This window comes from Salvelinus sp. IW2-2015, linkage group LG5, assembly GCF_002910315.2.
Source record: "Salvelinus sp. IW2-2015 linkage group LG5, ASM291031v2, whole genome shotgun sequence".
Taxonomy (NCBI): Eukaryota; Metazoa; Chordata; class Actinopteri; order Salmoniformes; family Salmonidae; genus Salvelinus; species Salvelinus sp. IW2-2015.
In genome coordinates, this window is record NC_036844.1 from 13,340,296 (window position 1) to 13,358,249 (window position 17,954).

Consider the following 17,954-nt stretch of genomic DNA (forward strand, 5'->3'; position numbering starts at 1 on the left):
TCAGTAACGGTTACAAAAACGTGTTTCTTGCTATGACTGTGATATGTTGTTGTTTATCTACCTTAGTTGATCAAGACACTCCGGATAAGTCTGCTAAATGTAAATGCAGAAATGAACATACCAAAATGAACTGCAAAGCACACTGGGTATTATTACTGGCTTTGTTTCAGGGCAAAGCTCATTAGAGTAATACTCAACATGATTTACAATTGTTAATTTTTACATTGCCATTTTAGCAGATGCTCTTATCCAGAGCGACTTACAATTAGTGCATTCATCATAAGATAGCTTCAGTTGGTGACACAACAACATATCACAGTCGTATCAAGTACATTATCCCTCAACAAAGTATTTAAGATTTTTACATATACATTTATATATAGTTCATTTAGAAGATGCTCTTATCACACCATAGTGCTATCAGACTTCTGATACCAATGCAGGGTGAAAGCGTGGCAACAAAATGTGAACCACAACGCTCGTCTGATGAAGAAGGAGTGGACCAAAGCGCAGCGTGGTACGTGTTAATGATATTTATTTAAAACTGAACACTAGAACAAAAATAACAAAGAGARAAACAAACAGTTCTGTAAGGTAACTAAACTAAACAGAAAACAACTACCCACAAACCCAGGTGGGAAAAAGGCTACCTAAGTATGATTCTCAATCAGAGACAACGATAGACAGCTGCCTCTGATTGAGAACCACACCCGGCCAAACAAAGAAATAGAAAACATAGAAATAAAGAAACTAGAATGCCCACCCTAGTCACACCCTGGCCTAACCAAAATAGAGAATAAAAGCCTCTCTATGGCCAGGGKGTGACAAAAATACATCGGAGAGTAGTTCAGACCAGTGTAATACAAGTGACAAAATACTCAGAAGTATTTCAAATATATATTTTAAATACATTTAACAATACTGTCCATCTCTGGTCACCACCATCTGCTCTAATTCGCTCACGAAACCGAGATAATTCAAGATCTAAATGCATATTCCCATGAAACTGATTGAGATCAAATGATCATCAGTAAAACAATACTTTTATTATTCACGATTGACAGATTAAGTATGCCTAATTTGGTGTTTGAGGGTATTAAAAATCAAAACATTTCTTGAGATAATATGTGTGGGCATAGGCAGATGTTGCATTTTGGATGCATTTAAAAAAAAAAWWTTTTTTTTTAAATCTCCCCAAATGGTAGTTACAGTCTTGTCCAATCGCTGCATATCCCCTATGGACTTGGGAGAGGTGAAGGCCGAGAGCCATGCGTCCTCGAAAACACGAACCTGCCAAGCCGCTCTGCTACTTGACACACTGCTCCCTTAACCCAGAAGCCAGCCGCACCAATGTGTCAGAGGAAACACCGTCCAACTGGCAACCGAAGTCAGCTTGCAGGCGCCCGGCCCACCACAAGGAGTTGCTAGAGCAATGGGACAAGGAAATCCCAGCAGGCCAAACCCTTCCCTAACCCAGACATGGGTCTCCCGGTCATGGCCAGCTGTGACACAGCCTGGGATCGAACCCGGGGCTGTAATGACGCCTCAAGCTCTATGATGCAGTGCTTTAGACCGCTGCATCACACAGGAGAACTTAAGGATGCATTTTACGCATATTCTAAAATGCTAAACAATAATCTGTCGGTACAAACATTGATTGAGAAATTATAACACCATTTACATTTTTTGGGGCGTTCCAGTACCTAACAAAACAGCACTACACCATTGTTGACATTGTCTGAGTGAACAGAACAAAGAAACAGAGTAGTGATATGTGAGGATGCTCTGATGATATATGGTGCATTGCTTTCAAACAGTACGGACAATCACAACCATTACATATGCATAGATAAATCCAGTGAACTGTCGGCAAGTTAGTTAATGTTGAGTCAAATGTTGATTCATATGTGCACTGCTTGTATTAGCTCAGCAATAATGTGTTTTCATGAACTCATAACACGATGCAAATTGCATCAAAATGTGAAACAGCATTCAAATAAACAGCATGACCAAAGTAAATTAAGTCGTGGCAGCCAAAAWCACACAGTAGGTCAGCTGATCATCTCTAAACAGTTTCTGAACCTTTCTCTGATCCAAAATGTCTTCCGAGCTACATTCTCAACAGGGGTGGTAAAGTCCATTAAAGTGGAACTGACAGCGTTTTAGCAACATGAAATCGTATTATAATCTGTTCACATACTCCCCCAGGAAGAAGATTACACTTATTTTTTTTTTTTTTACATTAACTGAGAAGCAAGCACTTAGATACGGATATTTTCACATTTTCATAGAATGCTTGGGAATGACGTAGAGTGAGGCATTTGTGAATATTCTATAGCAATATAGAGTGGGAAAGTAGCCGTGTGTTTGTACAATTGATAGACCCTGCAGTAAATAAAACCTAATGGGAGAAAACGTACCTCAAAGTCCGTTCAAGAACGTAAAATAATGATTTTGGAAAACGTGTCGTTCAGTACAAACTGTTCTGCAACGCAGCAAACGTTCAAGCGAACTGAACGCACATCAGGACCGGACTCTACACAGAACGGTGCACCATAACCAATCAGAGCTACAGTAGGCCTATATGCAAATAAGCCATTTGCCAAATGGGCCTGCCATCATTAAATTTGAAATGGACTGTGTGTTTACAGGCAGTAACAACAGCACGACTTTAGATCATTAGAAAGCATTTACCAAAATTCACAAAATACACCTCTATGGATTTCTGTAAATACCATGGGAGTCCACTTACATTTGGGAACTTTACAGTCCTATTGGTCAAACAACCATGAACATGTAGGCTCTCTCTCCCTCAGTTGCCTATGCACATCAACAACAACAAAGAGATCAGCAACTAATCAATGTTAGCCAGAGCCAGATGAGCTAAAATCTAATGATGAAATAGTAGATAAACCCTCTCAAACTTTTGTAAACTTGTAGTTGACCATCAAAATTGCACTGCTCACCCTTCTGTAACTTGCCTGCCAATACATGCTTGTCCCAAGCCATGTTTCGACAACTGAATGGGAACTTGCCTGCCTGCCCTCCCATTTGATTGATGCCAAATACATTTGATTGACACCTAAGAGATATGCTAACTGTGGATAACAGTCGTTCAAGTTCAGCATAGCTAGCTAGCAAGGTGATTCACAATTCTTGCTAGATAACCAAATGACACCTGCATCTCTAGCTGTAGCCACCGAAATACGATATGGAGGAAAAGTCGTCCACTCACCCACTCCTCCAATGACATGTCACCTTCCCAGCAGCTAGCTAGCTAATGTTAGGATCCGTATAATTAACTTTCTAAATAAATAGCTACATAAATAGACAAGCTAACCTATTAGCTAGGTTATGACTGACATGAAACAGTGCATCTCGAAGTGCTGGAGGCAGCAAACAATGAGATTTACATCCTGATATCAATATGTATTGGTGAATAAGGTACACAACATGACCAAAAGTATTTGGACACCTGCTTGTCTAACATCTCATTCCAAAATCATGGCCATTAATATGGAGTTGGTCCCCCCTTTGGTGCTATAACAGCCTACACTCTTCTCGGAAGGCTTCCACTAGATGTTGTAACATTGCTGCGGGGACTTGCTTCCATTCAACCACAAGAGCATTAGTGTGGTCGTGCACTGATGTTGGGTGATTAGGCCTGGCTCTCAGTCGGCAGTCCAATTCATCCCAAAGGTGTTTGATGGGGTTGAGGTCAGGGCTCTATGCAGGCCAGTCAAGTTCTAACACACCGATSTCGACAAACGATTTCTGTATAGACCACACTTTGTGCACGGGTGCATTGTCAAGCTGAAACAGGAAAGGGCCTTTCCCAAACTGTTGCCACAAAGTTGGAAGCACAGAATAGTCTAGATTGTCATTGTAGGCCTAACTCGAACCATGAAAAAAGCCCCAGAACATTATTCCTCCTCCACCAAACTTTACAGTTGGCACTATGCAATCGGACAGGTAGTGTTCTCCTGGCATCCGCCAAACCCAGATTTGTCGTCTCACTACCAGATAGTGAAGCGTGATTAATCACTCCAGAGAATGCTTTTCCACTGCATTGAACTGCATCCATATATTATGCCAACAAAGCCTTACTCTACGTCATGGAATTCGCAGTCAAATAAAACCTATTTTTAAAACCTCTTATAAAGTATATATGATGTCTGTTTGTTTCATATCTGCGAAGTAGTTAAAACGCTGTCAGTTCCACTTTAAGTGATGTTTGGTTAGAGGAGTTATAGTTATTCCCCAGATTCATATGGAGATGTTCAGACGGTTACTTTCCCACTGTAGATGAGGATATCTCCTTGGTTGTCACGGCCGTTGTAAGGAGGAGACCAAGGCGCAGCGTGGTATGCGTACATTCTTATTTATTTTAACGAATGAACACTGAACAAACTAACAAAATAACAAAACGAACCGTGAAGCTATATGGATAGGGCAGACAGGCAACTAAACATAGAACAAGAACCCACAAACACCAAAGGGAAAATGGCTACCTAAATATGATCCCCAATCAGAAACAARGATAAACAGCTGCCTCTGATTGGGAACCATATCAGGCCACCATAGACKTACAAAACACCTAYACCTACAACAACCCTTGACATACAAAAACCCTAGACAATACAAAAACTAACGTACCCACCCTAGTCACACCCTGACCTAACCAAAATATAAAGAAAACAGAGATATCTCAGGTCAGGGCGTGACATTGGTTGAGAGCCATGTTGGAGAAACGGCTGGACTTCTATGTATTATTTAACCACTGTCTTTCTTCGCTGGAGTCACATTCATGAATGTGTAAACTAACTAGTTTCAAATGTGGAACGTGGAAYGTGTGTTCCATGACGCAAAACGAAAGCTAGACAGTTAGGGAGCATAGAAAATTCCAAAAACTATGAATAGTTTCAAGTTTCTAATTTTATTAGCCGTATATACGGTAGAGGTTGACCGATTATGATTTTTCAACGCCGATACCGATACCGATTATTGGAGGACCAAAAAAGCCGATACCGATTAATCGGACGATTTTTACAATTTATTGTTTGCTCCCTTAAATGTATTTGTAATAATGACAATTACAACAATACTGAATGAACACTTATTTTAACTTAATATAATACATCAATAAAATCAATTTAGCCTCAAATAGATAATGAAACATGTTCAATTTGGTTTAAATAATGCAAAAACTAAGTGTTGTAGAAGAAAGTAAAAGTGCAATATATGCCATGTAAGAAAGCTAACATTTAAGTTCCTTGCTCAAAACAGGAGAACATATGAAAGCTGGTGGTTCCTTTTAACATGCGTCTTCCATATTCCCAGGTAAGAAGTTTTAGGTTGTAGTTATTATAGGAATTATAGGACTATTTCTCTCTATACCATTTGTATTTCATATACCTTTGACTATTGGATGTTCCTATAGGCACTTAACTATTGCCAGTGTAACAGTATAGCTTCCGTCCTCTCCTCGCCCCTACCTGGGCACGACCAGGAACACAATCGACACAGCCACCCTCGAAGCAGCGTTACCCATGCAGAGCAAGGGGAACAACTACTCCAAGTCTCAGAGCGAGTGACGTTTGAAACGCTATTAGCATGCACCCCGCTAACTAGCTAGCCATTTCACATCGGTTCAACCAGCCTAATCTGGGGAGTTGATAGGCTTGCATTCATAAACAGCAGAGCTGCGGCAAAACACACGAAAGTGCTGTTTGAATGAATGCTTACGAGCCCTGCTGGTGCCCACATCGCTCAGTCAGACTGCTCTATCAAATCATAGACTTAATTATAACATAATAACACACAGAAATACGATCCTTAGGTCATTAATATGGTCGAATCTGGAAACTATCATCTCGAAAACAAAACATTTATTCTTTCAGTGAAATACGGAACCGTTCTGTATTTTATCTAACGGTGGCATCCATCAGTCTAAATATTCCTTTACATTGCACAACCTTCAATGTTATGTCATAATTACGTAAAATTCTGGCAAATTAGTTCGCATGAGCCAGGCTGCCCAAAATGTTGCATATACCCTGACTCTGCGTGCAATGAACGCAAGAGAAGTGACACAATTTCACCTGGTTAATATTGCCTGCTAACCTGGATATCTTTAGCTAAATATGCAGGTTTAAAAAATATATACTTCTGTGTATTGATTTTAGAAAAGCATTGATGTTTTATGGTTAGGTACACGTTGGAGCAACGACAGTCCTTTTCGCGAATGCGCACTGCATCGATTATATGCAACGCAGGACCGCTGATAAACTAGTAATATCATCAACATGTGTAGTTATAACTAGTGATTATGATTGATTGATTGATTGTTTTTTATAAGATAGTTTAATGCTAGCTAGCAACTTACCTTGGCTTTTTACTGCATCGCGTAACAGGCGTGCGCGTGAGGCAGGTGGTTAGAGCGTTGGACTAGTTAACGTAAGGTTGCAATATTGAATCCCTGAGCTGACAAGGTAAAAATCTGTCGTCCTGCCCCTGAACAAGGCAGTTAACCCACCGTTCCTAGGCCGTCATTGAAAATAAGAATGTGTTCTTAACTGACTTGCCTAGTTAAATAAAGGTGTAAAAATAAATWATAATAATAAATACAAAAAAWCMGCAAAATCGGCGTCCAAAATGACCGATTTCCGATTGTTATGAAAACTTGAAATCGGCCCCAATTAATCGGCCATTCCGATTAATCGGTCGACCTCTAATATACGGGATACACATGGTAAACACTCTCCACTGAAATTCTTACTTGCACGTTACTTCTGGATAATGCAACAACAATAAGAAACAATWAAAGATAAGAATACGAAGATAAGGTACATGGCGCAGTGGAATAGATCAAAGATTTGAGCATAATACAGGAAGTACAATACAGGAAGGCACAATTTATAGTCCAATATTTACATGTGTTTTGGGGGAGGATTGAGGGCAAGAGTTTAAATTCTGCAGTAATTAGCAATCAAYATAAGAGTCTAGTAGTAGCAGTTGTGATGTGTGTGTAGCATGAATACACTGAGTGCACAAAACATTTAGGACACCTGCTCTTTCCATGACATAGACTAACCAGGTGAATCCAGGTGAAAGCTATGATCCCTTATTGATGTCACTTGTTAAATCCACTTCAATCAGTGTAGATGAAGGGAAGGAGACAGGTTAAAGAAAGAATGTTAAGCCTTGAGACAATTGAGACAAGGATTGTGTGTGTGCCATTGAGAGGGTGAATGGGCAGGACAGAAGATTTAAGTGCCTTTGAACACGTTATGGTAGAAGMTGCCAGGCGCACCGGTTTGAGTGTGTCAAGAACTGCAACGCTGCTGGGTTTTTCACGCTCAAATGTTTCCCGTGTGTATCAAAAATGGTCCACCACCCAAAGGACATCCAGCCAGCTTGACACAACTGTGGAAAGCATTGGAGTCAACATGGGCCTGCATCCCTGTGGAACGCTTTCGACACCTTGAAGAGTCCAAGCCCAGACYAGTTTGAGGCTGTTCTGAGGGGCAAAAGGCGGTGCAACTCAATATTAGGAACATGTTCCTAACTGTTTGTTCACACTCCAGTGGTAAATTTTTAAAAACTCTCTCTCTCTCTGTAGGAAAGTGTGGTGGACTGTCGGCTCTCAGACCTTCGTGTGGAGGACACTGTAGAAAATGTCCCTACGCTGACAAGGACAGGCAGAGACTGGGGAGACTGGACTACATGCTGCCGAGGCTGCAGACAGAGCTGAGGGACAATCACACCCTCACAGGACATACCCTCACAGCCCAGGTGAGCACACAACGATAGGCAGGGTAAGAGGACACACCCCTAAGCCCAGGTGAGCACACAACGATAGGCCAGGGTAAGAGGACACACACTCCTTCCCAGTTGAGATGGTTTTGGGATGAGTTTGGAAGCAGAGTGAAGGAAAAGCAGCCAACAAGTGCTCAGCATATGTAGGAACTCCTTCAAGACTGTTAGAAAAGCATTCCAAGTGAAGCTGGTTGAGAGAATGCCAAGAGCGTGCAAAGCTGTCATCAAAGCAAATGGTATAAAATATATGAGTAGGTGTCTTAAAACTTTTGACCGGTAGTGTAATTGTTGTGTTATTTGTTACATCAGGTTCCTTTATCTAATATTAGGTTTTGTAGAAGATCTGATAACATTCAGTATTAAAAATATGCAAAAATAGAGAAAATCAGAAAGGGGGTAAAATAGTTTTCAATGGCACTGTAGCTTGAACTAGCCTACAAAAAAAACGTATGCCTGTTCTTTTCCCGCAATCCACCAAGCGTATTTGGTGTGTCATCATAGTGGTCTCTGACTTGTGGTCAGACTCCCTCTGGCGGAACAAACTTAAACTCGCCTTTTTTAAATGTTGAATGTCAAAAAATAGAAAGGTGTCATAAAGTATGCTTTCTGAATTTAAAAGTAATCCTAGAAATAATCATCCAGTTTTTCAAAGTATCTGTAATTTGATTACAACATTTTTGCTGGTAACYTAACAGATTACTGTTACAGTTTTTTTTGTAATCKGTTACAGGTAACGGATTACATGTKATCTGTTTCTCCCCAACCCTGTGTATAGGAAGCGCTGGGACAGGWCGTCTGGATACTGGACAGCCAATAAATTGGCAGATGCAAACAGAAAATCATTTTTAGCGGACAACAGTTCTTGAGGGCTCAAACCAAAAAAAGTGMTTTGAGTTGTGTGGTTGCAATATCAACTGTCCCTTATCTCTGGTATATCTTGCCATGCATCATTCAAGACTACATTTAAATTGTGGGCAGCGCAATGGGCATATAATGCACAATGTCTCAGGAAAGACTGTCTGGGTTGTCAATACTTGGTAAAGAAAACAGTTGGGCCCGCAACCTGGACCTACAGGCCTTGGTGAAAACATTTACACACAAAAATGCAAGGTGACGCAGTCGCATACTGTAGCTACTATAGGCCTCTATGTATAAAAAAAAGCACAGACACAGAGATTKTTTTTTCTAAGAGAAAAAGAGAGAAAGAGAAGCAGAAAGAGGKCTTCAGAAGACAGGGGAGGCTCTCAAATTGAATTTGATTGAATGTACCTTGATTGCAGCCCGTGGCTATTAGKCAGACAAAACCTCCCGAGTTCAACAATAATGGCTAAATTTATCCTCAAGCCAACTACTTTTRCCCTCATTGTTAGGCTATTTGATGTGTAATTCTTATAACAAGTTTATAAATAGCAGCTAAATACTGTATACAACTATAGATAGTAGTCTCGACTGCATAATGAAACAATCCAAGGCAAGCTTGTGTTTTGAGGGTGGACTGATTGCATTATTTGGCATTATTAGACTGGTTTAACACACAACAACTTTCTATCCAAGCTGGGAGAGAGCGTGAGGACGACTCATGTCATGCAGGTTCAAGTAGGCTGCACAGGGCAGTTGTATATTCAAAAATATCTATTGGTTGCTGATTACTATGCGACTATGTATCGAACCACACAGRATGGCAGCCTTGCGGCACCGTGTATAACTTCGTGAAATGTCAGGCTTAACATGTGAAAATGACAACCAAATAGGCCTACAAATAAACATTTATTCATTAGCTAAAGCAAAGCTATAGGCTACATGCCTTGGCACCACAGAAAGCCTATCATTGCTTTGCATAGACATGTTGCAATTTCAGCACCGTGGACAGCAATCGGTAGTCTATTCTTTGTGAGTGGCTGTCTGGCTGACTCATTAGATTTAGAGGGGGGGGCTCTGACCTTGTGGGAGGTGTCCAGAGAAACTGCGTTACGCCAGTGGCAGGAAGGTGCGAACACACATTAACACCACAAACATACGCCGGCAAGCAGGCAGGCAGGCAGGCAGGCAGGCAGGCAGGCAGGCAGGCAGGCAGGCAGGCAGGCAGGCAGGCAGGCAGGCAGGCACACACACACAACAATCCAAGGCAATCCAATAAACATGCAAATGTACAAGACACACATGGTTGGACACACATTCATACCACTGAAAGTAAACATGCCGGTGAAAACCTAATTTCTTATTCACCCTGAAGATGAAAGCGACATGAGAACGGAGAGGAGCAGCCTCACAAATAATATCCATGGCACCTTAATAAGTCATAACTCTACATCCCTTCACTATACAACGTAGGGATGCGAGGAGATAGATATGGCCTCAAGCATACAGCAGGCCTATATCACCATCTCCACATCTCCACTCTGAGGTAAACACACAACAAGAGCCAGTCACTCAGATGCTGAAGGGAATGGGGCTAGTAGTGGAAACAGTTCAAATGGGAACAATCATCTCTCCACAGAGAAATGTAGATGTGCCTTTGGATGCTGTAACCCTGGAGTAGTAGTAATCCAAATATGACAAATACATGTAACTGACAAATGCTTTGTGGGCAACAAAAACGACTTGAATCTGCTATAATGCATTATAACACTTGCTATAAGAAAAGCATAATAAAAATCGGTATATACTGTGAGTTAAAACATGCAGGCCTTACCTCTGCGACAGGCACTCCCTCTGGTGGACGGCAGTGCAGCACAATCATGCCTTTAATGGGCACCTCCCTCCCCTGGGGGTCCTGCTCAAAGTTCTTCCTCAGGTCTGGGAGAGGGGAGGGACACAGGGAGACAGGATTAGGGCTGTTGCGGTGACCGTATTACCGCCACACTGGCAGTGATGAGTCATGACTGCAGTAAAATTCCATGTGACCGTTGAGTCACGATAATCTCCTTTTATGCACTCTGGACATGCTTTGGTAGTGAGTACCCAATTTGCTAACTCCCATCGGGTCCTAATGGCCTGGCACTCAGGGCTCTATTGTCCCTCTAAACACTCCTGAAGTCAATGCAAATACAATGGAAAATCACATCAAASACTTATCCTCAAAACAGTAGTCCTATKGTACTTTTAAAACTCACCTCACTGTGTCACGGATCCCTCTGGAACTTTCATTACGCACACCTGGCCCCTATTCCCACTGATTAGTAATTGTATAAGTGTGCCCTTGGTTTACCAGAGTCCTGTAGATTATTGTTACAATGTCCGTTGGTGCGTGTGAGTACCTGTGCTGTGTGTTTTGGCTTTCGTGCCATTGTGGATTGCGCAGATGATTTCGGGTCTCGTCCTGTGTGTTAATCATTGTGCGTTTGTGTTATTTATTCAACATTTACATTTACATTTAAGTCATTTAGCAGACGCTCTTATCCAGAGCGACTTACAAATTCAAGGTACTCCTCGCTCTTTTGTTTTGGTTTCTACCCTGTGTTTTGTATAGTGTTTGTTTGGTCTTCGTCCCGTGCCTTTACACGGCACGCCATAATTTGGGTGTAATAGAAAAAACTATTACGCATTCCTGCGTCTGTCTCCCGATCCGTATACCAGCGTGACACACCGTGATGACCAATTTAAAGAAAGAAGTTCAACAGCAGGTTGAAACGGTGTAAAACATGGTCGTTGTGGATGTTGTTTCAAAGCCTAACACAACGAAATGGACAGCGCTTTCTAAGATAACGATTCATTAAAAACAGTCATACGCATATTAGTGCTTATGCACATGCATAGATTCATGAYCTCCAGCCGAATGGAAAAACCTTAAAATGATGATTGTGCCCTTTTACAATACACAAAACAAGAGTGATTTAAAATGTCTTTGGCATYTAATTGGTCTAYCCTATACTCCAAAATCAAACAAATTCTAGTAATTGCCTTTGAGTGTGGACTGTGTTATTATGCATACTGGATGGGCTGGTTACCTTATGCTACGCTCCAAAATCTATATCCATGAGTCTGGGAGAGAACGTATAGCCCTAGGCGATGCTGTTGGTTCATTGATTGTGCAGGGCAGCATACAGTCATTTCTATTTCATTTTGAATAGGGAATTTTTAAAATGTTCATAATTGATTGGTTGACACATTACCTTTAGCTATACAGAATATCTCACCACCCTTTCCTCCTAACATGTTTTCACAACAAAACATATTTCACTAAACTGTTGACAGCAAATCTGCATGAAAGGAATAAAGGAGAGAGAGGAGATGGAAACACATGGTGGTGAGATATTCTGTATAGATATTACCGATTACTTGGCTATTTAAAATAAAAAAATCTAATCTGTTGGTATGGTTCTGCTACTCACAGGCGATGCGTACGGTGGCCTTGCGGCTCTTGGAGGTGCCCAGGTGGCTCCAGGCCACACACAGACACCAGTAGTCCTCAGGGCCATGGAAGTCCTCCACCTGCTGACGGGACACGTTGATCATCACCTCCCGGATCTTCAGCCCTGCAGGAACACACAGATTATAATCCCAAATTACCAACACAGTTTACCATCACAGATTACATAATCCAAATATATCCCAGATGATCAGAAACTTGAAATCGCTAAAATGATCAAAACAGATTATCACACAACGTAATCAGAAGACTTGGTGAGACGTAAAAGACAGGTGATTAAATATCCATTCGATAAGAGATTATCAGTCCCAAACAGATGAAGAGGTGTGCAGAGAGACGAGTGTCTTTCATATTATTATCCACAGATTACTCTGAAGCCTGACAAATCTATATAAAGACATTTTCTTATTATCATCATTTTGACTATCACTCAGATACAGTGTCTMGCAAAAGTATTCATCCCCCTTGGCGTTTTTTCTATTTTGTTGCATTACAACCTGTAATTTAAATWGATTTTTATTTGGATTTCATGTAATGGGCATACACAAAATAGTCCAAATTGGTGAAGTGAAATGGAAAAAAATAACTTGTTTCAAAAWGTGGTGCGTGCATATGTATTCACCCCSTTTGCTATGAAGCCCCTAAATATGATCTGGTGCAACCAATTACCCTCAGAAGTCACAATATTAGTTAAYTAAAGTCCACCTGTGTGCAATCTAAATGTCACATGATCTCAGTCTATATACACCTGTTCTGAAAGGCCCCAGAGTCTGCAACACCACTAAGCAAGCGGCACCACCAAGCAAGCAGCACCATGAAGACCAAGGAGCTCTCCAAACAGGTCAGGAACAAAGTTGTGGAGAAGTACAGATCAGGGTTGGGTTATAAAAACATATCCAAAACTTTGAACATCTCACYGAGCACCATTAAATCCATTATTACATTTTTTAAAGAATATGGCACCACAACAAACCTGCCAAGAGAGGTACGCCCACCAAAACTGATGGACCAGGCAAGGAGGGCATTAATCAGATAGGCAACAAAGAGACCAAAGATAACCCTGGAGCTGCAAAGCTCCATATGACCACTTTAAGCCATACACMCCACACAGCTGGGCTTTACGGAAGAGTGGCCAGAAAAAAGCCATCGCTTAAAGAAAGAAATAAGCAAACATGTTTGGTGTTRGCCAAAAGACATGTGAGAGACACCCCAAACATATGGAAGATGGTACTCTGGTCAAATGAGACTAAAATTGATATTTTTGGCCATCAAGGAAAATGTCTGGTGCAAACCCAACACCTCTCATTACCCCGTGAACACCATCCCCACAGTGAAGCACGGTAGTGCGGATGTTTTTCATTCGCAGGGACGGGGAAACTGGTTAGAATTGAAGGAATGATGAAACTGGTTAGAATTTAAGGAATGATGGATGCCGCTAAATACAGGGACATTCTTGAGGGAAACCTGTTTCAGTCTTCCAGAGATTTGAGACTGGGACAGAGGTTCACCTTCCAGCAGGACAATGACCCTAAGCATACTGCTTAAGCAACACTCGAGTGGTTTAAGGGGAAACATTTAAATGTCTTGGAACGGCCTAGTCAAAGCCCAGACCTCAATCCAATTGAGAATCTGTGGTATGACTTAAAGATTGCTGTACACCAGCGGAACCCATCCAACTTGAAGGAGCTGGAGCAGTTTTTCCTTGAAGAATGGGCAAAAATCCCAGTGGCTAGATGTGCCAAGCTTGTAGAGACATACCCCAAGAGACTTGCAGCTGTAATTGCTGAAAAAGGTGGCTCTACAAAGTATTGACTTTGGGGCGGTCAATAGTTATGCACGCTCAAGTTTTCTGTTTTTTTTGTCTTATTTCTTGTTTGTTTCACAATAAAAATATTTTGCATCTTCAAAGTGGTAGGCATGTTGTGTAAATCAAATCACACAAACCCCCAAAAATCCATTTTAATTCCAGGTTGTAAGGCAACAAAATAGGAAAAATGCCAATGGGGGTGAATAATTTCACAAGCCACTGTAATCTACCTCAGACRGGCAATGGGGAGAACATATGATGCAGGATGATGCAAATGAGATAGGGATTGTTATTGACCCTCTTTTGATTACTCAGTTCTACTAATGCCTTAATACATCTATACAGATTACCAAGAGACTAAATGGGAGTAAATGGTTTCAAATAGATATGGTATATTGTAGGTCTGCCACATGCATTGTATCCTTGCATTATTTCTATGGATACAGTACATTAGAAAAAATGGTTCCAAAACAGTTATTCACAAAAAGGTGCGCTGTGATTCGTCAACACCCCGGGTATTGAAAAGACGCAATCTCAATCATATGATGTAAAACGCATCATCATGATGTGGCAAGTTACAATTTGCTTTTTGAAAGTTATATATCTTGAAAACGTGACATGCAATCATGCATTTTGAGACTGTATCAACATTGGACTAATAAAAATAATTCCTAAATATATTTTTTGAGTGGATTATTCTTTTAACTTGATGTACAGAAACCATAGTGTGTCTACGATTCACTCTGAATCTCAATTTATTTATGCATATCTCAAGCTGTGATTCAATCCATAATCATGAACAAAGATATGGTTGGTATGGAATTGGTTGTTATATTTTTTTAAGTCTCTCCAACAGCGACAGACTGTACGTCTACAAAAAACTATATGAGACCGTATTGGAACATTAATGCATAATAGGGAAGCTCTGCTGGATATCTTAGAAAGAACCGTCTTCAAAACTATTTCAGGGCAGCTCTCCAAAGGGGAAAGCAGCTCTGTCTATGATAACTTTATTCTCCCTGCCTGCTATATAAACCTAATTTCACAGACTGTTCCAAACAGGCCCATCACGGTTGGGGGTTAGTGAGAGYGTGTGTTTGTGTGTCTGTACACGTGACGTGTGTGTGTTTTCGGCTCCAAGAGTCGTCTCAGCGGGCCACTCCCAGCATGCATTTTGTATGTGTATTTATTATGGATCCCCATTAGCTGCTGCCAAGGCAGCAGCTACTCTTCCTGGGGTACAGCAAAATGAAGGCAGTTATACAATTTTAAAAACATTACAATATATTCACAACAGATTTCACAACACATTAAGTGTGTGCCTTCAGGCCACTACTCTACTATCACATATCTACAACACAAAATCAATATGTACGTGTGCGTATGTTATTATGTGTGTGTGTGTGTGTATGCATGTGTCTGTGCCTGTGTCTCTTTACGGTCCCTGCTGTTCCATAACGTGTATTTTTATCTGTTTTTTTAAATGAAATTTTACTGCTTGCATCAGTTACTTGATGTGGAATGGAGTTCCATCTAGTCATGGCTCTATGTTGTACTGTGCGCCTTACATAGTCTGTTCTGGACTTGGGAACTGTGACATGTCTTGTGGGGTATGCATGGGTGTCCGAGCTGTTTGCCAGTAGTTCAAACAGACAGCTCAGTGCATTCAACATGGCAATACCTTTCACAAATACCAGTAGTGATGAAGTCAATCTCTCCTCCACTTTGAGCTAGGAGAGATTGACATGCATATTATTAATATTAGATCTCTGTGTATATCCAAGGGCCAGCCGTGCTGCCCTGTTCTGAGCCAATTGACATTTTCCTAAGTCCCCCCTTCTGGCACCTGACCACACYACTGAACAGTAGCCCAGGTGCGACAAAACTAGGGCCTGTAGGACCTGCCTTGTTTATAGCGCTGTCAAGAAGGCAGAGCAGTGCTTTATTATGGACAGACTTTTCCCCATCTTAGCTACTGTTGTAGTCACCATAACATGCTCAATTTCCACATTATTCATTACAATATTTAGTTGAGGTTTAGGGTTTAGTGAACGATTTGTCCCAAATACAATGCTTTTAGTTTTTGAAATATTTAGGACTAACTTATTCCTTGCCACCCATTCTGAAACTAACTGCAGCTGTTTGTTAAGTGTTGCAGTCATTTCAGTCGCTGTAGTATTCAAAGCCAGTGACATGTCGTTAGTAAAAATTTAAAAAAGTAAGGGGCCTAGACAGCTGCCCTAGGGAATTCCTGATTCTACCTGGATTATGTTGGAAAGGCTTCCATTAAAGAACATCCTCTGTGTTCTGTTAGACAGGTAACTCTTTATCCACAATATACATCAGACAGGACCAGCAGACAGACAGACAGGACCACAAATAGGTTGAGACAAAATTGAAACTTGCTGTCAGTTGTAGGTCATACCTGTTTGATAGAGATGTGTTTGGGGAGATATTTACTGAGACAGATAAACAGAAATATGGAAGTAATAAGACAAGGGTACACAGAGTGCTGCAATCCTGCAGATTTTCATCCTTGACACTAATTTCTACCAGTTAAACCAGGTATTTCTACAGCCGTTCAGAAGCATCAAGTACCAAGGAGAGACGAAAACCAACATAACTGTGGAACTTAAGGGCCTGTGTTGTGCACACCTGTCATAAGATAAGCTGAATAGCCCAGGGGAGCACCATCACCAGAAAAATTACTGTTATAAAGTACAACATTAAAACGGTAGATCCTTTTCAAGTGCACTTGACATCCGTTAGTCTTGAGATTTCAGTTTGAGACCCCTCTTGGGTCCATACCAAGGCCTGTATCTGTCTGTTTGACTGTCTGTCTGTCTAAAAGCTTCATATTGATGCCAGTGATTATGTAATCTCTAGTTTAAGTGCTCACTGACAAGCGACTTAGTTTATGATTTAAATACAATAAGATGTCTATAGGGGGATTTGGGTTCAGCAATCTTTTAAATCACAATGACTCCCTGTCCATTGGGAGAAGTGCTTCATCTTTATTCACTATGAAGGCTGCAATGTAAGATATTGTYGAACTGCGAGTGAATGCTGACTAGGCCATAAAATTGTGTGGTTAGGCACTCTGTTTTAGTCAATTTACTTTACTTTACTTATCCTGCGTACCAAATGGCACCCTATTCCCAATATTGCATTACTTTTGACCAGGGCCCATAGGGCTATAAAGGGAATAGGGTGCCATTTGGGATGTAGATTTAGTCAACACGACACGATTATCATCTTTAATATGCTGTTTATGTTCTGGTTTATTCCACAGAATAATAGTCAGAACATTCAGAAGTCCACTGTGCGCAGTAGTTTTTCTTTCAAAAAGTATCAAGACGGACTCTGTGCACTGGTGCTGTAGAGACACATTAAACTTCTGTATGTGCCACAACTAAGGGGCGCATCCCATGTTTCTCAGAGAAAATCGATTCCTCTTCAATAGAACAAAATAACAAGCGAAAATGTGGGTTTGGGTAGATTTCGAAACAGCAACATTAGATCGATCATTTCTGGCGCAAAGGGGCATAAAGGAGCAATGTGTGTGTGTGCTGTGCTGTGTTGTTTGTCTGTCTGCTGTCGGCCTGTGTGTGTGTGTGTGTGTGTGTGTGTGTGTGTGTGTGTGTGTGTGGTGTGTGTGGTGTGTGTGTGTGCTGTGTGTGTGTGGTGTGTGTGTGTGTGTGTGGTGGTGTGTGTGTGTGTGCATCCTAAGAATGAATTTGTGGCCAAACAAGGAAAGCCATGACTAATGGTATCAAAATCCTCCAAACTAATGTCTTACTTGAGTGAGTGCCCAGTGGGTGAGGTGGGCTGGCTGACAGGGGACGATGGAGTCAAGAGAAAATCAGGGAAGTCACACTCTCTCCAAGATCCTCCACACTGTGTGCAGATCAAAAAGCTTAGGCCACAAGTATCCAGTGCCTGGTAATTCCATTATTTAAT

At 41.1% G+C, this 17,954-nt stretch overlaps 1 protein-coding gene across 1 annotated transcript in view; it reads right to left on the reverse strand.

Annotated features, from left to right (window-relative positions):
- The window catches only part of LOC111964499 (netrin receptor UNC5D-like), a 316,049-nt gene that overhangs the window by 67,587 nt on the left and 230,508 nt on the right, over positions 1-17,954 (reverse strand). Inside the window, exons 3-4 of the mRNA XM_023988387.2 lie at positions 12,150-12,293; positions 10,511-10,614 (exon numbers count right to left, since the gene is read on the reverse strand). Of these exons, the coding sequence (XP_023844155.1) occupies positions 10,511-10,614; positions 12,150-12,293 (248 nt within the window). The remainder of the gene's footprint in view (positions 1-10,510; positions 10,615-12,149; positions 12,294-17,954) is intronic.